At 42.4% G+C, this 25773-nt stretch overlaps 1 protein-coding gene across 2 annotated transcripts in view; it reads right to left on the reverse strand.

Annotated features, from left to right (window-relative positions):
* Nucleotides 1-2142: 2142 nt before the first annotated feature.
* The window catches only part of ZDHHC8 (zinc finger DHHC-type palmitoyltransferase 8), a 105689-nt gene continuing 82058 nt past the window's right edge, over nt 2143-25773 (reverse strand). The window contains exons 2-11 of one of the 2 annotated variants that reach the window (XM_062504407.1): nt 22620-22741; nt 19165-19322; nt 15910-16082; nt 14648-14750; nt 11258-11349; nt 9493-9625; nt 8428-8545; nt 7586-7695; nt 3642-4678; nt 2143-2314 (exon numbers count right to left, since the gene is read on the reverse strand). In XM_062504407.1, coding sequence (XP_062360391.1) covers nt 2143-2314; nt 3642-4678; nt 7586-7695; nt 8428-8545; nt 9493-9625; nt 11258-11349; nt 14648-14750; nt 15910-16082; nt 19165-19322; nt 22620-22741 — 2218 coding nt within the window. Of the gene's footprint in view, nt 2315-3641; nt 4679-7569; nt 7696-8427; nt 8546-9492; nt 9626-11257; nt 11350-14647; nt 14751-15909; nt 16083-19164; nt 19323-22619; nt 22742-25773 lie in introns of both variants that reach the window. The other variant, XM_062504408.1, reaches the window with a different exon arrangement.

Raw genomic sequence — 25773 nt, forward strand, 5'->3', positions numbered from 1 at the left:
TATTCTCATTAGCCAGCCCATCCAGTTCTTTAATATATATTGCTCCATCTGTACCTGATGCAGTTTGCCAGCATCCTTCTGGTACCACGGTGCCTTCAACTAAAGACTATGTCCTCCATGCCAGTGAGCACATCTGCATAGAAAAACTATTGCTTCTCGGCTCTGCAATATCCCTACACCAGGCATTTAAAATACCACCAAGGCAATTAAATGCACACTGATTTCTACTTCAGTCCCTCAGAACTTTAACCTATTGCAGACGCATTGCTTTCCACGCTTCTCCCTTCAGGCAACATAGAGCATTACACAGAGAGATGATTAACTTTCTTATGTTCTCTTCAACCTTTGTCTCCAAAAAATAATGTGATATACAAGGGACATAATAACCATGTATTGCAGCAGATGTCAAGATTCATCAAATCAAAATGTAAATTTTAACCAGGCAAAATTAAGGTCAATATTTGTCTTCTGGAATAATTAACCTCAACATACATGAAAACAAATAAGATGTTACGAACACATTCTGAATTGCTACCAAATACCTGGAGAGCTTTCCATTATAGTCAAGGACTGTAAAGGATGTAATTCCTTGAAAAAAAATCCTGAAAAATGATGGGTTTAGATCTCTAATCAAAACAATTCACCAAGAGAACCAGGTGGGAAGTCGAGGTCTTGTATGCTGACTGGCTCAGTGATAAATAATAATTTTTAGTGACTTTGGCAACAGTCTCTCAGGATATTCTTAATTGCACACATGATCTGGCTAGTTAGCATTGGTCCAGATCTCAGTACTTTTGACTTCTGAGGTGGTAACTGAATGGTAAGGAAAAGAAGATAAGGAATAGAGAAATAAAAAATCCCTTTGTCCAAAAATTAGCTTTGCCAGAGTCCTGATATTTTTGGCAAAAGTAATGCACCCCTTTCTTGTTTTTTATGGTAAAGTTGTCTTTAAATCCAACAAAGTAAATGTAGTTTTCTGGAGACAGGAAAAAGAAACCTCAGAATGTTAAATAGATTTGATTGATATTATTTTAAAAAGTTGTTCCCCAGGGGGGAAAACCCAAATTGAAAATCCTTTGTTTAACAGTATTGAAGACCAGAGGGAATGTGCTAGTAATTAGGCAGACAGAAAATTTATATCCTTTAGATGCACGCTTGGCTCAGTTACACACACTGTAAATTCAACAGCTCATGATAACCTTGCTGCGGGATTACACTGACGGCACCAAGACAAGGCAGTAAACTCTGTTATTGCCTAAATCCAACAGGTAAGGAGGGTGCAGGGAAAGCAGCTGACAGCTGATTAAAATATGTTTCCATCTGAACATTTCCTTTCTTATCTGCCTGGTGTTGTTTCTGGGTCAGAGAAGCCTTTCAAACCCAGAGGGAGCAGGAGGTCAGAGTGGCAGATCCTCGCCGGTGTTGCGGTCCTTTTCCATGGAGACAAACACACGCGCACACACACACAACTTCACACATGGGGAGGCCAATGGCAGACAGGGAGAAGCTGTTGCTATCCTTCTTCCTGCCCCCATCTGGGACCAGAGAGGCTTTTAAAGATGACGTGGTGTCTGCAGCCCAAGTGGCCGTGCCTTGTTCCTTCCCAGAAGGAGGAACCTGAGCTGCAGTGCCCAGGGGACAAGGAGAAGCTCCTGCCCCAGCACAGGGACCCTACTTGCCATGTCAGCAGGAAAACAACAGTTGGTCCTCTGGCTCCTGCTGGACACATCGCTCGCCAGAAGAACTGGGAAGGGGCATGGGAAAACTGACTGATCCTGGACCGACGGTACTTTTTCACAGCACGACTGGTACACAACAGAGTGGCTGGACAGACACGTGCACGATGGCTTTAGCACTCTCTTGCAGGAAGGAAATGTGCTCTGTGGTGGTCTTAGGTCATAGCCAGTTCCCGCCTGTCGGTTCAGGAAGAGTCGATGACTGTACAACTATTATTCCCTCAAGAATAAGGCTGCAGCTGGTTTTTGGCCAAAAGAGAAAGATGAAAACAGAACAAACCCAAAATAAGAAAAGGAGAGTGGCCGACTGCTGCTGCTCCTTCTTTGTTGTTATTTGAGTCTTCACAGTGCTCCTAGCTTCATGGCTGGCTGAGTGGATGGCTCTTTGTTTTTAATTCATTTTATTTTACACTGAAATTTCATAGGTTGTTCCACCAACTCCAGATACCTTCTTAACGTTTGAGTGTCTAGCAGGACTGACAGGCGTCCCCTGGGAACTTGATGTTGAACCCAACCTGGCTATTCCTTTTGGCTGTCCATTTATTTTACTGTGAGGTGTCTTCAACTGGATGTCATCCCTGCATCAAAAGAAATATCAAAAGATGCAATATTAGTGACAAAGTGTAATAGCAGAATGGTTTCATTCAGAGTAAACAATTACCCCTGTCACCCTGAGTTCCCAGCATTGCAAAATATTCAAGCCTGGAAGCAAGCTGGTTGAAGCCAGTGCACTCAATGAAAAGCCACTGAAATGAGAGAATTAATTTGGCCATTAGGTTAGTGGACCACACCCCAGTAATATCTGTTCATTTAACTACTTGCTTAAATGCTTTGCTGATCCAAACTAATTGCATAGGAATTTGTAGGATGCAGGAGGGTTTAACTGTGTGTGTCAAAATCAGAAATAAATTCTCAGAAAAAAACATTTCCCATTGAAGTATCCGGGTAAACAAAACTTTGTTGCTCATCTCTGAAACAACTTGCTGCCACTTAACTTCACAGCATCTACAGTAATGGTTCTCCCACATTTCAGTAGGTTTTCCAAAACTGTTGGGTAACAGGAGAGAAAAACCTGGGACCTTAACCAGAGGCCAGCACAGTGCAGTAAGTGTCAGATACAAAGAAAACTTAGATATTTCTGAAGAGCAGCCCTCCAGGTACCAACTAAGCTGAAATACTGCATCCTCAGTGGGATCATGATCTCTTCACGCTTTGCAAGCTCCACAGCTTCCAGAAGGAAAAGAGAAGCACATGCAGAAGCACATGCAGCTGAGGATCTTGCTCAGGTGGCAGTTACTGAGGCTTTTGGCACAGCAAATCCTCTCTCTCCAGGCTTTCTCACAGAAAGGGAGGAAGCAGAAAGGCCTTAAGGTCATGTCATGAAGCTCTGTGCTTTTTTCAGCAGCTCTGAAATGGATACTATGGACACTCAACACTGCTAAATCCAGAGCTCTCTATACCAAGCACCAGTAGCAGTCTCAGCCTGTTTCCCTCAGAGCAGGGTATGTTGCACAAGCAGGATCCCAGCTCTGCCTCTGAATCCATGTGATGTCTGGGTCAGCCTCGCTTCAAGCTGCGAACTAAAACAGCTCCACCCTTTTGTGCATAAGGGGAGGAATAATCTGCCTCGCACCTGGGAAATAATTCCCCAGTTCAGCTATGACACGGTATCACTATGCATTTCCAGCAAAACTGACCACCTGCAGTCCAAGGTACAGCAGAAGTGCAAACATTTTGTCATGGTGAGGTTGCTGTGGGGGTGCGACAGAACTGAAGAGCACCCACAAAGCTCCAGCCCTCGTGGCCCACAGCAAACACCTCATCAGGGCTGTGCCTCCAGCACAGTGCTCTGCCCTTGCTCACAAGCACATCCCCACTGCTCTCAGCCCCTCAAGCAGTACATACCTCTGTGCTCCCACTGACTGCACCTCTGTAATTTCCACAGTGTTTACAAATGACACAGCCTTCGGGCCTCCATAAGAGGGTGACCTAGGCATCCCTGTGGGGGACGATGGGACCTGGTGGCCTGGGGATTTGTAGGAGCCATTGCTCACCCTGCCCTGTAGTGCTTGATGGGACTGCACATTATTATTGGCTAAATCAGCTTGCAGAGAGGTTGTGGAAGTCCTTGGTGCTCTTGTCATTGCACTTGAGAGTGAAGACACTGAGGACTGCAGTATAGGGTTCCTTGTGCTAAAGCTGGTGGCAGCCATCAGATTGTCCCTGGATCCATATCTCATGGCCATACTGCGGGGGTCTTCCGAGAGCGTGCTCACTTGCTGAAGGCTGTAGGAGCTGGGCGTGTCATAGACGCCCGAGTCTGCAAACACCGAGTCAGGGTGCGAGTGGAGGAGCTTCTCCCTCTCTTCCATCTCTTTCCTTTCCTGGATGGATGCCATAATTGTCTTGGAAAGGTTATCGTAGCGCACTGGGGAGGGGTCTCGCTGATGCGGGGCTGGGCTCCCCAGCACCGGGCTGAAGCTCTGCGGTGGCTGGCGCTGCAGCTCGCTGCCCCGGAAGTGGCACATTTTGGCTGACAAATATGGGGAGTGGTACCCGACAGAGCTGACTGCAGAATGGGCAATGCACTTCCTCCCCGAGGGAGACATGGGGTTCAGCAAACTGTCATAAGAAAGACTCCCATTTCTGTTTGACAGGGAATTGGGAGAAAAGATGCTTTTGTAAGGGGTGGAAGCTGCCCCTTCAGACTTTATTGGATGAAGGGGCACTTTGTCTGTCCCTCTCCTGCCAGCAGATTTCAGGCTCAGGGATCGTGAATTGATGGCAAAGGAATCTATCTGGAGCGGGGAGGACTGATAAGTCTTGTGGAGGGAGCTCTTCCGGTAGCTGGGGATGTCCAAGCTGGGTTCAGACTGGTAATCGAGGCTCCTGCCATCCTCTTCTAGCAGAGCCCCTTGACTGTGTCCCTCCTGCAAGGTGATCTAAAACAGAGGTGAATATGAGAAACAGAAACCAGTGACAAAGAAGTACAGGTTTGCTGTCTTGGTGAGTGCATGGGAAGGACAGAGCTGAAGGTGTTCCCTCGGATTGTCAGCCCAGGTTCATTACAAGAAAATCTCCTGACTCCTGTTCAACATATGGATTAGCACCTTGGAAGCAAGGAGGAGTTATTCATAGTAAGTGCTAAATAATATCGACAGTAAAAAGTAAGATAATACATGGACACTGAAAAACACTGAATGAGACACCCAAGCTGAGACTCAAGTCTGAGTCAAGGTAAATCAGATTGTTATCTGATGATACAGCCCTTGGAAAAAACACTGCACTTCATGTTTTCTACAAATAGCTCTTGAGATGAGGGATGTGGTTTTGTGTGCTGAGACAGAAATACTGTGAGCTTCATTTCAACACGCTGGGGACCAGCACACTCTTATCCGCTCTATTTCGCACTATGAATAATCAGTAATTCTGAATTTCTGGCCATAGGTCTTCAAAATTAGGCATCTAACCTTAATTAAAGCAGAGAGGCTCCTTTCCACCATTTAGAAACAAAATGAAGCAATTTTCTTTTTCTTATTGCCTGCATAGGAGAAAGTGGCCACACCAGAAAAGGAAACAAAGGCCATAATTTTTGTGCTCTGAAAACAGATAGGACTTCACTTTGTTTTACTCTGTGAAAGTTGCTCAGAGTTCTGTTCATATAAAATGAACACTTAGTATTTCATATAAAATGAAATACTTAGCCATTCTGTGCTAAGTAAATAGTTTTTGCTCTTATTTTTAAGGAAGAGTTTGTCATAATGCACAATAAATTGGCTACACTGGCTCTGCAAACAAATTATTATCAGTCACATATTTAATCAGAAATGCAGTTGACACAGATTGTTCTTTAGTTTCTTTAAAGGAAAACTATTGAAAGAAAAAACTGAATGACAAACCCTTGGTTTATTGTGGATTTTTTAAAAAAATGCCTTTTCCTTTCAGCTAGAAGATAGAGAAATATGCAAAACAGCTCACTCTCTTCTAGAGCATAGTGCTAAATTTGGCCTTCTCTGGAAAAAGAAGACCAAGTGACAGTCTGCAACGGAGGATGAAAGCAATGACGTAGCTTTTAAATATATTTGTGCTACTTATCCTTGTGTCCCAATGCCTCTTTCCCAGCAGCTTTCACTGTTCAAAAGCAGAATTACATTGACAGGCTGAAGAACAGATACAGAACAGACACCATGGCATTCCTCACACAGCACATTCTCTTTCCCTCTGTACCTCCTACTCAGGCTTGGCAGACAAATCCATGCCCTTCCATCAGCTCACCACGTGAGCCCCATTTTATGATACTCCCAGGTGACTACTAGAGAGTTGTGACTACTATAAAACTGAACAAGTCCCCAGAGCCTGCACACTACTCAGCAACTGCAACAGCACTGTTTAGGGTTGATAATGAAACAGCAACCCTCGGAGTGAAGGTGCTGTTCCCTGTTATCATTTCACAGCACTGCCCAGTCCCCTGACCTAATCACAACCTGCCCTGTATCTATATTGCATCTTTGGCTGTGCACTGAATGAACACAACAAGCCTGTCTTCCTTGGCTCCCTGACTTTTGGCATTATGACTCAGAATGCTGTGGCTTCCACAGCTCAAAATTGCTAAATGATGTAAATAGAATATTTTGGACTACATGTCAAGCCATTTTACATGAAATAAAATGAAAAATATAGGATATTAAACTTTTTTTGATAAAGTGAATACACTGTTTTTCTTGTGTTCCCTTCCATAAGCCACTTATTTCTTCAGTAAGTTGACAAATCCAAAGAATAAAATTTACCATTACTGCAATAAGACTAAAACTTAAACTTGGTCATATCTGGAATTCCACTATCACCATCTTTCTTTTCAAAATGAGAAGGATACACAAAAAACTTTCCTCACCATTTAAGGAACATTCTATATTACTGCAGTGTTTCTGCAGTCAATTTGTTTTAATCTACCATATTTTCCTTTCCTTACTTCTTTCATAATACTCCTTTCTATCACCCCCTTCTTGTTATTCCAGGGGTAACACTAAAGGACCTAATTAAATTAATTTTGAGAAAACTGCACTGTGTGTGGTATGTGTTTTTAAAGAGTGTCTCCACTGGTGTGTGAAGACTTGGATACATATTGCAAATACACAAGTTAGACCAGTGACTTTCCAAATGCTGCTCTCAGGTCCTGGGGGCCAAGGAATATTTGCAATAAATGCATGAGAAAAAAGTTTCGTAACTTCTAAGCAAAAGACAAAACTGTCAAAATTCCACAGCAAATCTGTCTAATTGTTTGGACCTCAGTTTTCTTGATAGGTGAAAATAATGCCAAGAGTTAGGAAGGTGTTTTTTTCCATACAACGCAAATGCACTGAGTAGGTGCTAAGAAAGGTCAAACATGAGGAGTCTTCTGTTAATTTTCACTAAAATATCTCTTGGGATGCTTTAAAAGTTCTTTCTATTTTGCAAGCTGACATCTTAAGGAATCAGTGAGTGCACGGAGTGTTGGCTAAAGGGTCTGATCCAGAGAAGCACTCAGCATGCCCAGTTTCCTCTGAAGGGAATGTGAGGTGGCACCTCTGCCAGGAGAAGCCAATGGGAGGTGACACTTCTCAGCATCACAGGATCAGACTGAGACACCAGAGCAGTGGCAGCGCACGCCTGGCAGCAGGACAGACATGACAGCAGGGAGAAGCTGTGAAATCAGACGTGTTTCCATAAGGAGCACAGTGAAAATACTACACCATCACACAACAGTGCCAAGTGCTGTTATTTACTTTTACACTCTGACATTCACTAGAGCCCTGCAGTGAGCTCATCCTCAGCTCCAGGAGCCAGGAGCAGAAACGCCCGGGCTCGCTCACCTGCTCGGCCGTGGCGTGGTAGTGGACTTTGGGGTTGTTGCTGAAAGCTGGTCGGTATTTGTACATGGCAGGAGTAGGAGGGCTGACAAGTTTGGGTGAGAGGCCACCTTCTGCAAAAAAAAAAAAAAACCCAAAAACTTTCTATTAAAAAGTGTGTGGACAGAAAGCTGTCAGCCATAATTCCTTGCCATCCATCGTCCTCTGCAAATGGATCTGTTCTGGAGAGAATAAAACATGCAGTACTTTTGTGTAGCATTCCACCAAAATCAATGGGGTCCCGATGGCAGTAACAGCATACTGCTGCCAGATCAGTCATCTACAGAGAAGAAGAAACAAGGCACAACATATTGAGTGGGGTTTTGGTGAGTAGAAATCTTGCCTAATTTGAAATACTAAATATTTGGATTGAATTCAGCTACTAGTTCTGTCTGAAAAGTAAACAACCCCCCCCACTACTATCAAAGCATAAAATTCACATTCTGACAAATGAAATAATTCAGTTTGCAATGCCTAAGAATTTCATGCTAATATTTCTGATTCCTTAGACTCCTTAGATATTTTTCATTTAAAAACTGATTTAAGAAGGGGTCTAAAGGAGTTTATAAACTCTGCAAAACTGACATGAAATATTCAACCTAGGCTTGAATGAACCACTTCAAGCTGGCTTTTCTCTCCCTTTCCTGTTGTTAATTCCCCTAGTCTGGAAATCCTATAAATCGAAAAAAAATCCTTCACACAGATCCCATGTTTTGAAAGAATATAAGAAACCTTATAAAATAAAATAAATATAAATAAAATAGCTTCTTATTAATAAAAATAAATCACTGATTATGCAACTATACCTTCACTGGTGCCTAGCTGTCCTTTTAGCTCAGAGTACTTGCTTGGATCTCCTTTGGGTGGGAGAGGTGGCTGCACATCCATACTCTTATCCTCCAGACCTTCCAGGCTGATTTTAGACTGAAAATGATTTTTTTTAAAAAAATCAATCATTACATGCACCTTGGTTAAATAACAGCATGTGGCAGAGTTCTGGATGTACCAGAGATTCAGAACTACATAAAATGACAAACAGGATGTAGCATCCACTGCAGGCAAGGACTGTCACATGTAAAATTAGCATCATCATAACCAGCCAGTAGAATTTAAAATGCACTATCCTGGTCTACTTGGCATGCTAGGTACTATAATCATCATGTTAATTAATATGTGGTAGAAGACAATAGTGCTTTCTAGCATTTTCAGGAACTTTCCAGGTAGCTCTCAGCAAGTAACTATCCAAATAGAGTATAGAAAGCAACTATCCACAAAACCCTTGCAAGTTTGTTTCCTTTGAATCCACCACTTTTTATGGGACTAAACAAATCCTGAGGAGAGGAGAGGAGAGGAGAGGAGAGGAGAGGAGAGGAGAGGAGAGGAGAGGAGAGGAGAGGAGAGGAGAGGAGAGGAGAGGAGAGGAGAGGAGAGGAGAGGAGAGGAGAGGAGAGGAGAGGACTGAGCTTCTCAGTCAATATTCCTTGCCCTGGACCACAAGCCTTCCTGCAGCTGGGAAGCTCTGAACATTCTTTGAAGTAGAACAGCTGACCTGGTCTGGTGGTACAAGGGTTCATTAAAATTGATTTGAACATCAAGAGGTGACAGCTCTTGTGACAGAAAGTAACTACTGCAAAGAACAGTCAACTCCTCCAACAGAAGCCCAGAGGGATTCCATTCTAGAGCTGCCTGTTACTGGATCAAGAGCTGCTGTTACTGAACCTGTGTTACTTTCAGAGGATGAAGGATATGACAAGGACTCAAACTCTAGTTTCTGCATCATCTCAAAGAGATTTGTCAATGACAGTCTCATTTCCAGGCTGGATAATGCTCAATCCATGCCCTTCAAAGGCAGAGCTTGGAGATCTCCTCACCTTGCTCCGGTTGAGGTTGGCTTGGATGCCATTGTCACTGATCTTCACTGTGATCTGTCGCTCAGACAGATCAGGTCTCAGGAAAGGAGGTTTCACACTCACAGCTTGTTTTTTCTTGGGCTCAACCACATACCTGATTAATTGTGCAACAGTCATCATTAAAATAAACAGTAACCTAAGAACAAGGCTTAAAAATCTTCCCAATTCCAGGTTATGATTTAAGAATGTGTCAGAATCTAGGTAAGAACCTCAATTTATTTCAGTGTATGTAATAATTAAGCAGCAATAAAAAAAAAAAAAGTGAGTGAAAGGATAGGATGCATTAAAAAATCAGCAATTTTTGAAGCACTAATGGACAAGAGCATGAAGACAGCAAGAGGGGCCTGCCACCAACAGAAGTGACTGACTAGATCATCCCAGTAAACATGAAACAGCTGCCCTGTGGTGGGTGTCAGTGACTGGGAGAACAAGAGTCAGCACATGGGGAGTTACCATGGAGAAGATGATGTGCTGCCAGTTCTAACTTACCACATGGTGCCTTGTTTCTGTAGCATGTTTAGTGTTCAAATAAAAGGAGGTAAAAGAGACTGACAAGTCTATAGGAAGCAAAAAATCTAAGAGGAAATTGCTGACTTCAGATATCTAATTCCTCTCCAGTGAAATAGAACTCTGTAAGTGCAATTGGCCAGTGGCTGTAAAATGCCTAAATATCAATATACACACCAACTTTCTCTTTTATGTAGTGAATAGGACATTCTAGTAGTGATGGCTCAGGGATCTTCAATATACAGGACAATCTGAACAGGTCTTCACAAAGCACAAATGTTCTGCTTGCTATAATTCTGGGAATAGCCAGGATGATGGTAATCACAAACCCTCTCTTAACAGAAATGTCTCACAGTGTTTAATACCCGGCTCTTCTCATCCACCTTGACCTGATTTTCACGTTTTGAAAGGTCTGAGAAGCAGCTATTCCACTGTCTTTAACACATATAACAATCCTTTAGGACTTATTTGTTGTATCACAAAGGGGAAAAGAAGGCAGATAAGAGTGTCAGAGTCTGGAATGGTTCAACACCCCAAAAAGACTCAAATAAGTCCTGTAGTAAGATTATGAACATGTCTGCAGGCTGGACAGATCAGCACCTAGAATTATTTATAGTCCATCTGATCTACTGCATTATGATCCTGATTTCAAAATGTGCAACGATAAATCCATTTCCCCAAAAATAGAAAGCCATCAATAAAATCTCAAGTTTCATGATGTAGACCTCATTGATAATCTGTTTTATGATAATGAAAGTGCCAGTGAGATTGAAAACCACAGCAGCCTTAAATTAGATTTAAGTCTTAAGGAGAAAGGCTGATTTTAGCTTCCTTCTTTTCCTCCAGCAGACTGGACATTGCTTGCTGGAGTTGTACAGTGTAAGAAGTTGTGAGGGCAGTATGATAACATATGGATATTTACCCTGTTGCTGGAATCCACTGGATAAACAAGCTGATGAAGACAAGGGTATGAGCTTGACGTAATTTGACAAGATCATTTCAAAAAAGCATTTCTGGGATAAGGGTGGTGAATTACAGGTTACAGCCATGCAACAGGGAAGCAGCAAACACAGAGCTCTGCCTTCAGGACTGTTTTGCTTTGCTTTCCTCTTATTCCATCAATGTTCCTCAGCTTGTGAGCTTAGCCAAGCACATTTTCCTCCCCTGTCCCAACAACTACTCTTGTTCCCTCATTCCCAGCTGAGAGCATTTCTCTTACCTGGGAGCCAAGGGACTGCAGAGCACATGTTCCACATTTCCACAGCATCCTCGGGTAAAAGGATTCACTCCACCACGGAATTTCCCTGTCACCTGGAAAAACGTTCAGGACAGTGCTCAAACCTCTGGTTATATAAAAGTCATCATCCAAGCCTCAGAAAGCCATTAACAAGTCTGACCCTTCTGTCCTTCCCAAACAGATCATTTTTCTTTGAATGCTGCACTTTTTCTCTCCAGTTCTAACACACAACCTCTGTCAGCAAATTCCAGCCTAGGAGGCACTCAACTCAAGATCCTTCCCAAAAGGACACTGCAAAAGGTGACTGGGTTTCAAAGCGATGTGTTCACCTCTCTATGCTGCTCCTGCATTGCATTTGTGTCTACTCCCAGCCAGACATCCTGTTTCAGTCTCTTTCAATCCTGTCACTTCCCCTCCTCTACCTTGGAAAGTCCCCTCCAAACCAACAGCAATGTCGAATCAATGTTCCCAAATGCTGGATGAGAGCAACATTTCTCTCAGATCCCATCCTGAGCAGCAATCAGTACAAACCACTGCCTTATGTGGGAGGGTGCCAGGAACTCCCTGGTGATTATAATGTTTGCTTGTAAATGAGCAGGTTTAATAAAAGCCAAGCCTCATTAGACTGGCGGGATCCATTCAAGGCTTCATAAGCATTATAAAGAGTTTGTACTCTACAGGCAGACACTTGAAAGTCACCATATGGGGATAAACACTAATAAAGCCTGGGAGATTAATAGTGGTTGCCATTAAAAGCCTTGTGATTGTTGTTTGCAAGTAAAGCATTTTAATCAGCTCATAGTTCTGATCTAGCAACAAGTTTACAGAGTACCAGAAATATTTTAATAACTTGCACATAAAATAACAACGATTAAATGATTCTGCAGTATATCATGCTGGCCTTGTTAATATAACATAAAGCTCTTTGAGAGGCTGAGAGAGAGAGGCTGGAAGTTCTGAGATTTGGAAGAGCAACTTTTGGATGAAAAGACAGGCCTGGGACATTTGGCACATCTACATTCAATCCTAGGCTCATGTTGACTTGTGCCAGATGCTGGCAAAGCATTTCATATCTCTGTGCCCATTTTCTCAAACACAGTATGAAAATAAAATGTCTTCATCTCACAGATTGCAGTACTAATTATATCAGTTTGGTTTCTAAAGTAGTTTGAAATCCACTGGTAGAAAGCAGTCTAAGAAGGAAGGGTATTTATTTATTCTATTCAGAAACTAAAAATACCAGGATATGAGCAGATGTTGGGTTACGGGTTATTTTGATTCCACAAAAGAATTTCAGAGGCATTCAGAAAGCTCAGAAACATCTAAACCCAGCTACTATGCACTTTTCAATCACAGTCTGCCTACTATGAGTGCTCAGAAATTACAAACTCCAGAATGAATAAATACCAAAAATTGACAGCAAAAATCCAAAAATGCCTGTACCACTGGCCTATAAAATGTACTGGGAAAAGAGGACAAGATAAGATGAGCATATTGCAACTGGAAAGCTGACAATAGATAACTACCAGTGTGAGAAAAGAGAATCAACTGAGAATGCAGGGGAAAAGAGAATGTTTTAGAACAGTGGCAAAGCCAGGAGCAGATCTCATATCCATCTCTCCTGGTCTGGTGCTCTAATTACTTAGATACGCTTCCTCTAAAAGGACCTCAGGGCTGGGAACATCCATCCTCCAGTTACAGATAACCACTAAATATGACTAAGAAGAAATTAAGTCCAGATTATATTTAATTTTCAAAATGGCATGGGAAGATGAATGAATCTCAAGTGGTTTGGTAGCTCAGGAAACCAAACCAAGCTAGGATACATTTTCCAACAGTTATTTTGATCACAGAAAAATTCTCAACCTTTCTAAATTCTAGTGCAGCCACAAAGACATGAAGTTAAATTTTACATTTTTTAAAGTTAAAATTCTCCTTCAGCCTAAAATTTTCATGGAGAGTTTATACCACTGCACAAAGACAAACATAAGGCAAACCATATTTTGGGCTATGAGACCAAAATGCCCTGTGTTTCATGCTATTATTGTTAGCACTATCAAACCTAATACTTGGCCAAAATCAATTTTAACATGAAGATCAGATGATTCTGAGCAGGACAGAGAAAAGCATTTGAAGATGACAGCTATGGAAGCTTGCCTTGTTCAAAGGCAACAGTTAGGCAACAGTTCAGGATGACTTCAGATTCCTTGCTTATGTAAACCTCCCACACTCTTCTGGATAAGAGTTTTTATTGTTTCTTGTGGGATGGAGACAATGTCATCTCAGTTTACGAAGGCCTGGCCTCAGACAGATGTTCTCAATGATCATGGCCTGCCCAGGAGCCAGACAGTTCCACAGCATGGAGCCACCAGCCCCCAGGACAGCCAAAAGAACTCAGTGGGAGCTGCAGAGCACCCATGGGTGCAAGGGCAGCAAAAACCCATTTCAAAAAAACCCAAACCACAAGGGAAAATAAGTATCGTGGGGGAAAATGTGCAAAGAAGCTCAGATGTGAGGGGTACTGCAGAGCTGGGGCTGTGAAAGAGTAAAGCACAGGAATGCACAGAGCTCATGAGCCTTGGGATGAGGGCTGAGACCAGTGCCACAGCTGCAAATTGTCCCTGGGGGGGCAGGGGCCAGCTATTGATCCCATCACATTGCCTCTATCACCCACACCAAACCATTAATGTGCACATGAATGCAGGTCTGCATCAACCACAGGGACTGTGGATCACGGACATTTGAGTAACTGCAGGGGAACTGGAGTTTTACAGGCTTTTTGGCACAAGGTGTCATGTTGGCACTTGGTTTGGAGAAGCAAAGCAAGCTGGGTCCAACTGCACTCTGTGTGTGCATGTGTGTGTTCAAATGCATGAGAACAAGAGAGAGACACAGAGGGAGACAAAGATCTAACTCTGACCTATTATGGGCAGTGTGGGTTTGCAAAATACCAGGAGAGAGGGCAAATGATTTAATCTTTTCCCTTCTTTCATTCACTCAATCTCATGGATTGTTCAGTCTGACTCATAAAGTTTGAACTTCTGGGGTTGATGGTACTCACAATATAAAACCTATTTCAAGGCCATGAGTAGATTCTAAGTAATAAATTAGCCTGGGGTAATGCTCTGTGGCTAAAAAAGGGAAAACTTTGCCTGCAGAGTATTTAAAAAACTGAAAATCTCAAGCGTATTTAAAAAAATTAAAATCTGAAAATAAAAAAATAGGCAATCTTCCTGGATCTTCACAAAAGCTCCAATAAGAGCGTTACTGGTAAGATTTGGACCATCTTTTGCTTTACCCAAGCTGACTTGCTGACTATCCTTCCCACCTCAACACCTCAGCCACAAACATGGAGAAAAGATTGCTTCTTACCTGTTCATTTGTTGTGCGCCCTCGGGCCACTAGAACAATATGGAAGCCAGTGAGACCAATGACTGGGATAAAGAATAACCCAGCCACACACATGACAGCCATTCTGTATTCAAGAGTTAAAGAAACTTGGATGAATGAAGGGAAAAAGAGCCTGTGAAAGACAGGGAGAGGAAAAGGTGAAAAAAAAAAGGGAACATCAAAGTACCATAGAATGGTTTGGGTTGGAAGGGACCTTAAAGATCACCTAGTTCCAACTCCCCTGTTGTGGACAGGACACCTTTCACTAGACAAGGCTGCTCCAAGCCCTGTCCAACCTGGCCTTGGACACTTCCAGGGATGGGGCAGCCACAGCTTCTCTGGGCACCCTGTGCCAGGGCCTCATAGTGAGGAATTTCATGCTAGCATCTCATCTAAACCTGCCCTCTTTCAGTTTGAAGCTGTTCCCCCCATTATTTTCACTCCAGACCCTTGTCCAAAGTCCCTCTCCAGCTCCCCTGTAGTCCCTTTAAGCACTGGAAAGGGCTCTAAAGTCTCCCTAGAGCCTTCTCTTCTCCAGGTTGAACACCACCAACTCTCCCAGCCTGTCTCAGGAGCAGAGGGACTCGAGGTCTGAGCATCTCTGTGATCTCCTCTGGACTTGTTTCAGCAGCTCCACATCCTTCTGATGTCAGTGCAGCACTCCAGGTGGAGTCTCATGAGTGCAGAGTAGAGTGTCCCTCATCTTTAGCAAGGTCTAACTAAATTTCATCCGCAAGTTAAGTCCATCTGCTCCAAGTCTGGGTCCTCACCCTTCAAATGGTTAAAAAGTAATGGGATTGTGGGTCTACCCTTCTACCTTGTAAAGAATGTTCTGCACTGATCTATCAAGAGCAGTATCACCTCTCAGAGCCAGAGGTTCATGTGTTACATCAGCATGCAGGAGGCTACTTCCAGAGCACACTCTGCTCCAATATACAGCAAGAGAGTTTTTAAACACAGCAAAAAGCAGTTGAGAGCTCCAACTCAGGGAGGCAGCTCATCCTTTGGCTGGGTTGTCATGACAAGGACTGAGAAAGACGAAGGGTCATCTACAGCTTCTGGAGCCATCCACATTCACACAGGTACAACTGGAACAGAGGAAAACCTGCACGGAGCATTTACAGGAGGAGAGCAGTGGGGGATCAGGAGAGGCTCCGCTAGCTCCCAGAGGATGAACATTCAGATTCATTCTTGCACGTTTTCCTCAGTCACCTTGAGTCTGGAAAGACCAAAAGGAAGGATACGTAATGGTAGTATGAGCTGCTCCCAGCTTTTCCATGTGGTTTAGCACGAAGATGAGCCCAAAGGTGAACACTCCAACCATGTGCGTACTTAAGGACAGCAAGAAGAGAAAAAAATAGCGGTAGTTCCTCCGTCCTATGCAATTGTTGACCCATGGGCAGTGATGGTCAAAATCCTTGTAAAGAAAGAGAGAGATGGGAAAGAATATCCAAACAGTGAAAGAAAATACATTGCCTTAGAGATGAATCTGAACCACTGTCATGTAAAATTACATCAGACTAGTTCTGCAGCTTTACAAAATGCTTGACTGTCTTTATAAGACTTTTTAGGACCAAGTTGTTCCTCTATCCATGAATGGAGAGGCACTTGAGTGTTTATAGGGTTTGAAGAGAGGATCTGTTAAAAATAAAGGACATTCTATTTATTGGCTAGCAGCAGAAGCCCTACTTTTTTCTCATCCTTAGTGTGAGTCAATTACAATGAAGTTATTGTAACCTAGAATGGTTTGAAGATGCAGTAGTGCTGCAGAATTCTCTATCCCACATTTCAGTATTTATACATCGCTGAATGAGTCCACTTTGAACAATGAACATCACAAAAGTATCTTTTTACCATGCAGGTCACAAAGAAAAGCAACAGCTGGATCAGACACAGGCAAAGATCTGCACAGGTTCATTAAGTTATGAATCCTAACCTATCTATTTGTCTCATTCACAAGTCCAAAGTCCCTCACAAAGTCAGATCTCTTTTAACAGGAGATTTAATAATGAGGGCAAGCCACAGACACCTTCCAAGTGCCTTTACAGAGTTTTGTAAGCAAGTAAATCCACTGTCTCCAATGAGATTACTCTTGACATGAAGACAAGATCAGGCGCAAGAAATAAACCCTTCTTATCTCCGAGTTCTTCAGAGCAGATATTACACATTCATTGCACCAACAAATGAACTATTCATTCTTCACTTTGTGGCAATGCTATTTTTAAGCACTGCTCAATCATGACACAGGGAATTTTGTATTTCTAAGTTTTGTACAATGCATTTACCAAAAATTTACAAAGCACAAAAAAATGGATTAGAGCTTTCTCAAAGCACATTAGAAAATGACAGGGGCAACTTAAATATTAAGATAATTTCAGGCTATATCTGAAATGCTGACATAACATCTGTCTGTTATGCAAGTCTGTCCCAAAATACCAACGGATTATGGAACTATGTAAGTATTCACTGCAAACATTTCAATTAAGACAAAAATTTGACTAATTCTGTCACAGATTCATTTTTGGGTCCCTCTGGTAACAGCACACTAATTGGTTTTATTTCTGCAAGTGTCTGCTTTTGCTGTTCATTCATTTTTATCAAATTGGTTCAAAAGTTTTGTATTTGGGAAAATCATTTTTACTGTACATTCTAGACTGAAAGTGAAATACAATCCTGAGTGGATCCTACACGGAAAGCCAGCAGAGTCACTCATGTCTCAAAGCTCTTCTAGAATATGACAGGTGAATGGGAAATAAGCATCACAAGAATCAATAAAACATGTTTAAGGCCATGATTTATTGATTCAGAAGTCATTAATACTTTCTGTCTACATTCTTCCACAGCAGTAATAATTCAATTACAAGCAGAGCTCCTTCCTTACCTGTGCACCAGAATAGTAGGGAACTTTCAACTGACCTGACTATCAACAGAACTCGTGGAGAACTAGCCACAGTCACCTTGCCTTCTGCTATTTTATGCAGGTTCCTTTTGGATTCACTCCCATTTTCATTTCTGGTGTAGAGCTGACTCCCATGGAGGCCTTACATCAGCATGAAACTTCAAGTGTTTAAACCAGTGAGTTTTGAGCAATATTTTTCTGAGAAAACTTCACTTCCTGAAAATGAATTTTTATGCTGAGCCACTGAGAAAGGTGGAAGAAAGAAACTCCATGAGACAACTGAGAATTTACCATCATCTAAACAATCCTCAGGATCTTGAATTAATGAAAAAATTTATGTTTTAAAACTAGCAATGTATGATTCAGGTTTTCTACAAAAATGCAGCTCTATTCAACAATTCACAGCAGTCTAAACAAACTGTGTGTCACAACTTACAAAGCTGTGCCTATTCCCCTCTACCCAGGGACCTTGGCAGCTCCTCACTCTCAGGCTTCTAAAGTCCCACATCCTTCTAAAGCCTTCCAAAACAGGACAGCCTTGTCCTATTTATCGATGGTTACTAGGCACAGCACTGCTTCCAGATAATTATAACTTAGATATATGACTGACACAAGATAAATCCAGGCAGCCTTTCTCTCCCTTGTAGCTATGCTACTTTCTTTGGGACTATTCCCTTGCTTATGGCAAAGAGGATTAGGATAAAGGTAATGTATACAGCATTCCAACTGACTCTGGTATTTTTTCTCCTTCTGACTAGTAATTCCTTTCATTTTAATGACACAGCTGAATATATTTTAGACATATTAAAGATTTCATCTTTCTATTTAAAAAAATAGACCTTCCAGCAGAAATGATCCTTTAGAAGTAGAATTTTTAGCTCAGCAATAAAAAGTCCCCTGGCAATATACTGCTGTGAATATAGTGCTCTGTACCTACATGTCTGGGAGATACTTATAGCCCAAAAGCATCTTACTGTTTAGGGGTTATTTTTTAAAAATCCTGTGAGACTCACCAAGACCCTAAGGGTAACAGGAATCAAGAAAGTCCCCTAATTCAGAGCAATCAACATTAGAAACATGAATGAGTTCATGCTCTGAGCTGGGGTGTTGTAACAAACATGGGCTCCTTCAATTGACTAGAGAACCATTTGGGAACTCTGACTTTGGGTCTCCTGAACTCACACACCATTGCGGCTTCTCTGCTTGTCCACTAATGTAGGCACCAGTTTGCTCCAAATTAAATGATGAGCCTTAAGCTCATGAGAAGTTAAAATGGTTCACCTGAATTTCTTGCTCTCTTGAACTCTCCATCAACTCTCCCATTCACCTGTTTTTCACATTCACAATCCCTTAGCTACTTCAAGGGAGATGTAGCCAGCATTAAAAATTTTTATTTTAATTATCACTGGCGACAGGGCTGACAAGAAGCACCGCTGCATTTGCAGCACACACAACTGAGGGCTGTGCTTCAAACGGTACTGCTCAGTGGGAGTCCACCGAGGCCGCAGCTGTGAACTTCCAAGAACTGGGGCAACCCAAGAGCAGGTGCAAGCCCAGCTCCAGGCAGAGCCTGGAGTGCCCTGAGCCACAGCAGGGTTACCTCCACGCAGTTGTCACAGACGCTGCAGTGGGAGCAGCGGGGCGGGCGGTAGAAGTGGCAGGTGGCACACCACTTCATCCGTACTTGGATTCCTTTGATCTCCACGTTCTTGTACAGCGGCGCGCGGAAGTCGTCGTCTTTATCCTCGTCTTCGTCTGCTGCTCAACGCAAAACTGAGAGTTAGTGGGGATAGCTGAGGGCAAAGAGAAAAGAGCTAATCCTGCCAGTACCTGGCACACAGGGACACTGCACAGTCCCCTTACTGGGACTGATGGTTTATCGCCTCTGCCCTGTTAAAGAAAAGAGTCCATTTAAAAATAAATGCACAAAGTAAAACCCAGTCTATAACAGACAAACATATATTGGGAAGAAAAATTATTCTAGATTCTTGTAATCTTTATTTGCTTCCTCCTGACAGAAAATCTAAGAAGTTCACATTTATTTAACACCTGGTTAAACATTATAGTGCAGTTGGCATTGGCCGACTGGCTCCAAATTAGGTGGAATTTGATAACGCTGTCCCAGTGGAGCATCAATTACTGTCATGCAATTCTATATTAAATCTTCTCTAGATGTGTTATCATGATCCAATTTCCATTGACTTCAGAGGGAATTTTCCCCTTCACTTAGATGAGCTTGGGATCTGGCTCAGCTACAGTATTTATCTGCAAGAGTATTCTCTGGATTAATGTTTGTGTGTGGAAGCAGAGTGCTGTACTGGCACCATTCCCTATAATTTTCCTTCATAACTAGTCAGTGGGACTCTCAGAGAGAGGCAGACTCTAAATCCCTTAGGCACTTCTATAAACACAGTCTGTAGGTTCTCCAATACCATTATAAACCTGCCCAAGCTGTGTAATACATATGGGCAGATGAAAATAAGACATCAGAACAGTCACACCATTTAAGCTTTTATAAAAATCTAACTATGCTGACAAAAAGTCTGTACATTATATATACTTACATGTATTTAAACATGTTCGTTCAGCAGAATTCAAACACAGAGTTTGTAAAAAACAGATTCACATTAAAAAAACCTGAAAGCCAATTGTAATTGGTATAATTAGCCAGCAAAAACCATTGCCAGTCTCAGCCTAGACTGTAAAGCAGATTTTTCAAGGCAGCCCAAATTTCAGTTACTTAATACTTCCTTTCCTACTCATTCATTCTGGTGTATTACCAGAAATTCACTCACACAGAGCCAATCCTGATTCATACCAGAAAGAGTCAGAGAGCCAAGAGATTTTTTAAAATATTTTTTTAAAATGAGGAACAGATCTGGGAGTTTGATTAAGATCCTCTTCAAACTGGGTTTCTGCAGCCCAAGTTCTGTCATTTCCCCTCATAGGTGAGGTTCTATCTGCCAGACCTGAAAGGTCATATCATATAGCTGGAAATGTGCTTATTTCCAGTTTCCAGTGACCTGAGCAAAAGAATACATTGACATCTTACTACACAGATTCTTATATACTGATGCACTGACATGGAGCAGCCAAGTCTCATACTGGCTAAAAAATACTTGGTGGCTTCCTTACAGGAATTGTGTGATTTTATTAGTCTCAGCTTTTGTATTGCTTATTTGTTGTTTTGGTTTAGAAGTAAATTTCTAACCATCAGAAATGTACTAAGAAGCTTGAAAAGCAAGAAGACTAAACCTAATTTCAACAGCAAAAAGCAAAGAGTGATTGTGTATTCATTTTAAGTCCCTCCTACAATTCCTGAACTCCTTGCGCTGGCAGCTCTGCGGGCGGCGTGGGGTGGTGATAAGCTTTTTTTCACATGCACACTTGTGATCTGAAATAACATCTGCTCCTCTTTCCTCCCAGCACTGGTATTTATAGTCTTTTCCATCTTTTCTCTTATCAGTTTGCTTCCTTCACACATCTAAGCTCCTACTCCATTACTTTCTCCCAGGACGAATACCATGTCTTTTCTCTCCCCTTGCCCCCAACATCTTCCTGACAAAGCACAGGCACAGCCCAGAGATGCAAGGCCACAAATGAAGTGAGAGACAGTAGAGGGGTGAATTTTAGGAACTCCTCCTCTTCCTGCTTTGCTCCAGACTCCCTTGTGTAAAGGGAGACAGGGTGGAAGGTGATGAGAAAGTTTCTATTTGATCTCCCCATGTGTTTCTTCCTTAAATGCAAAGTCGAAAATGAACAACTTGTTTTCAAAAGGAAGTTAGAGAAGCCCAAAGGAAGGCATGAACTGACAATACATTCAGCACTGATCACTTCTGGGGCCTGGTGATGTCCAGCTCTGCTCTGAGGGAGCTGCCCTGCACAAACACACTGGATTCTCAGACTGAGAATGTTTAATGTTTAATTAACCATTCGTATCTCTGTTGAGATATAGAAACTAGCAAGTCCAGGAAACTCCTTGGAACTCCACCTGCACAAACTCTTTTGAAAGTCACTAGCACTTGTAGCTTTAAGCACCTATACACTGTATCAGCTGATCTTACACAAGTGTCTGAAGCTTTCCTCCGCCTTAGATTGCCTCTACACACCAAAAAATTTCCTTAACTGGAGTGCTACTTCATCGGGGTTCAGAAGCTTCAGCTGAGAGGAATGGCAGAGAGATGCTCATCATTAGACCCTGCTACCTGAAGAAACCTGGCCTTGCTATTCAGGGAATCCAGCATGACTGATACCTTGCTCTTGTCAGGTAGCAATTTGAAATAGACACTGAATTTGGTGAATAGAGGTGAAGAAGCACAGCTTGCAGACAGCACAGATCCACTGGTTTAGACAAACTGCCTAGAGCAGTCTCTGCTGCAAACTGCATGAGAATAATTATTGGAAGAAAGATAAAATGAGGTGATAATTCTCTCATTAGGACGTGTTAAAAGAGATAGCTGCACTGTGGGTCCCATTACAAAAGCTGAATGATCTCTATCCTATTTAATCAGCTGTGAATCAGTACTAATTTAAGCAGGAATATATTTCTCAATATATACATTTTTAGACACTCTAAGGCAAGCCTTAATCATTATCTGTTCTAGCATTCAAGGCTTCTGCCTTTCTTTTAAGGTATTCTGGAAGGACTGCTTTGATGAAACTGTTTCAGAAAGTTTAGCCTCTCCCCTCTGCCACACTCTGCTACCTATTGTGAAGACAGTGACTTAAATCCAGTGTGCTAGTATGACACAGGGGATAGCAATCAAAATCTCATCTCTCAGGAGAGGTATCCGAGGAGAACCACTCTACACAGCCCTGTACCTCAAGTGCCAGTCTGAGCAAGTGGAAGGACACCCAGGAACTCAGAAGGGAGCTGGAGGGTATCCAGCATTTCATTGCCACCCCACCCATAATGACAGTCAAGTATAGTAAATAAAGTCTAAAAGATTACTCAGCAATTTGTGTGTCTGGATACCTGGCACCTCCTTTGGCTTGGATTTTCAATGTCCCGTCCTCCCGTACCCCCAATCCCTGCAACAGTCCCATTTCTCTTACCTCGTGGGAAAACTCCAGGGTCCATGAAAGTTGCCATGCTGAAGTTTGCCAGTACAAACAAGAAAACGAGTCCATTGTACACTGGGATGGCTGGGGAGATGGCTTTTGTCAACCAGGGGCACCTGTGGAGAAGAAAAGTTACGGGTAAGGACTCTTTCAGCTGTTAACATTTAGCTTCTTCCCACTCACTACCATCACACAGAGAAGTACTCTGGGGCCCCCCCAGCCATGCAGCAAGGCTGAACTTGCAATTTAACAGAAATTTCCACCGAGCCAGTTTCAGTGATCACTGCAGCACCCTCTGTAAAGCTGCTTTGTTCCAGAGCACAGAAAGCACCGATTGTTCACAGGGCTCACAGGGCTTTGCCACCCTATTGCCTTATCTGCAACCCGGCTTACAACTCTGTGTAAAAGCTTCATCCCATTGTTGTATTTCTGTTACCTTCTCTACAGCCTTGCTGCAGCTGGGGTTACTTTCAATTTTCCCTGGTGTAAAGCACAATAGATTTCAAACGACTGATCCCCAAAGCAGGGGCAAAGAGAATCACATTCGCTTCTCACTAAGCTTCCATGGTTTTCAACACTTGGAACCAACACTAGAAAACCTCTCCTTGGGGGAAAGTTTTGTTAGACCAAGCATGGGTTTTGCAGGTGTCAGCAGAAAAAATGCAGTATCAAAAAGAAAAGTAGATGCCATATGCCATGTGAACAATATTCAGAAGCACCACAAAGATTTGTTGCTCACCCAGTGAGCATAACTGAAAGGAACTGAATATAAAGGGTAAAGGAGAATGAGTAGGAGACTTTGGAAAGAGGATGGGGAAATACCTGTTAATTGGAGGAAAATTGTTCGAACTGCAAAGAACACTTCCCACCAGCAGAAGGGTATGATGAGGCAGAAAAGAGCCTGCCTTACAGGCAGCTTCACCAAATAAAAAGCAGTGGGCATTCACTCAGCCATTCACAACCTCTGAAGACACAGTAAATGTATTTCTCCTGTCTGCAGGAGGAGATTTGGTGCTACAGGGACACCGAGGACAAAAATCCGATCAAACTCATGATACTTGCAAATATATAAATAAGCAAAGAATATGGGTCAAAGTATGTAATTGAAAAAAAAGACCCCTCACTGAGTTGCTTTTTAGATTTCCACATCTTGACAGCCTAGGACTCTTCTCAGGCTGCCCAGCAGGCAGGCATTCAGCAATGTCTGCTACCATTAGCATAAATCACACACTGGCCCAAGTATTCTGGTACTTTGCCTGCATTACATCTACGGTTGGATCTGATTGTCTGCCAGGCTGAAGCCTGTGCAAAGAAGGAGAAAACAACAAGCAAGCAGCCTTCTTCCACGAATGTGCACTACCAATAGGTTGCTCTGAACAGCTGAGAATGGTGTTAGTGACCTTGAAGGGACACTGTCAAACCTGCTCTTGTGGCCCGTGTTAGAAAACCTCTCCCATTCCTCTGTGTGCAAAAAGAGATTGTTTTGCACTCCTCACCTCTTCACAGCTGGGCTTTTACCACTGCACTGCTGCAAACTGCTTTCCTTGTGTGTGCTTCACTCAGCCTGGCCTGGAGTGATGAAAAGATGGACAAGTCCTACCCAGGGTAAATTAACTGTAAAGCCATGAGCAAGATATGTCTGTGGCCAGGGTCAAACCTCCAGGCTAAGGGAGAAGGAAAAATCATGAGCCAAATAGAGCTTGACTCCATGAGCTACCTACCCTAAGAACCTTATGTTTCCCAAAAGGTGGAATTTCAACAAGTAGCGAGGTCATACTGACTTGCTGCCTTGCTCAGTTTGCCTCAGAGCAGCTGCTGATGACTGAAAACCAAAGTATGGCACAAGTTTCTCACTTATCAGGAAAGGTGCTGCTGCAAGTGACCTTGCCAAGCAAGCTGCAGGCCTGTCACTAACAAGTTTCTGCCACATCCTTTGGAGGAAAGCAAAAAAAATCCTGAAGTAAGCTCTTATAAAATCAATTCTACTCAGGGAAGGGTTCTTCCCTCTAAATTATAGCAAAATTAGATTCAGTAATGGGCATGACTGACTTAATTTCTTCCCATGAAGAAACTGCCTACACAGAGAAAGATTATGAAGTTACCCACTGCTTGTCAAGCATGGAGAAGAGATGTCCTTGGCACTAAAGTCACATAGGTTGGCAAATCAAGGGACAGGAAACCCTTTCTTACAGATAACTAGCTACTCTGAACAAGATTATAATGAGAGAGACTGTCTCTGATGATTAATGTAAGCATTTTTAAACATTCTCATTTGTGATTTATTTTGTCATGTTCACAACAAATATATCAAAATATTAGGAAGAATTTTAGCCATTAGATAAACTGCACAGCTCATTTAATGGGTAAACAGTGTATTTGAAAAGACTTCACGGAAGTTGAAATAAAGGATAGAGTGAGTCACTGTACATACTAGCCACAAGGTCAGTTCACAATCCTTCCATTTCTTCTTCCCAGAATTGTTATGCAGCATCACAGATTACATAAAATTAGATGGGACAAAAGGGGCCTCATTTGTAAACTAGACTGGCCACAATAAAAACAGATGTGGAGATCAAGTCCTGGCTCATAATTGTAAAAAGGTCTAAAAATGAGATTTCCAATTGGATTCACAAAAATTATGTAGCCTCCCTGCCCCTCTCCACTAATGCACATATAATTTTTGGCAAAATAACAAATTCTAATCTGAGCCTAGCAGGTTGTTTTATCACTAATCCATCATGTAAAAGCCTGGCTTCTGCCCCTCTGCATCAAGAAGAAAGCTGCAGAAGTTTAGACAGTTTGGGACCTGTAGAGAGTTCCTTTTTCTTTCTCTCCAGGAGATCTACTTCCAGCAGCAATTATGCCTATTACAAATACAGCTGAACTTTTCCTTTCCTTTTTCCTTACAGAAGTTGTTGTGAATCCAGACAAACAGCACATACGATTTAAAGCTTTCTTTGGCTGGTGAACCCAACATTTCAAGAGGCTACAATTTTGTGTCTTCAACTCATCTTACAGTGGAATTATATCTAGCAAGAAGGGTACCACAACTTTTATAGGGCTCTATGAATTATATAGAGCCAGGACCAGTGTGTAATCCCCTAACCCAGCACCACCAGACTTTTCTCTGAGACAAAGTAATTGTACA

This window comes from Cinclus cinclus, chromosome 17, assembly GCF_963662255.1.
Source record: "Cinclus cinclus chromosome 17, bCinCin1.1, whole genome shotgun sequence".
Lineage (NCBI taxonomy): Eukaryota > Metazoa > Chordata > Aves > Passeriformes > Cinclidae > Cinclus > Cinclus cinclus.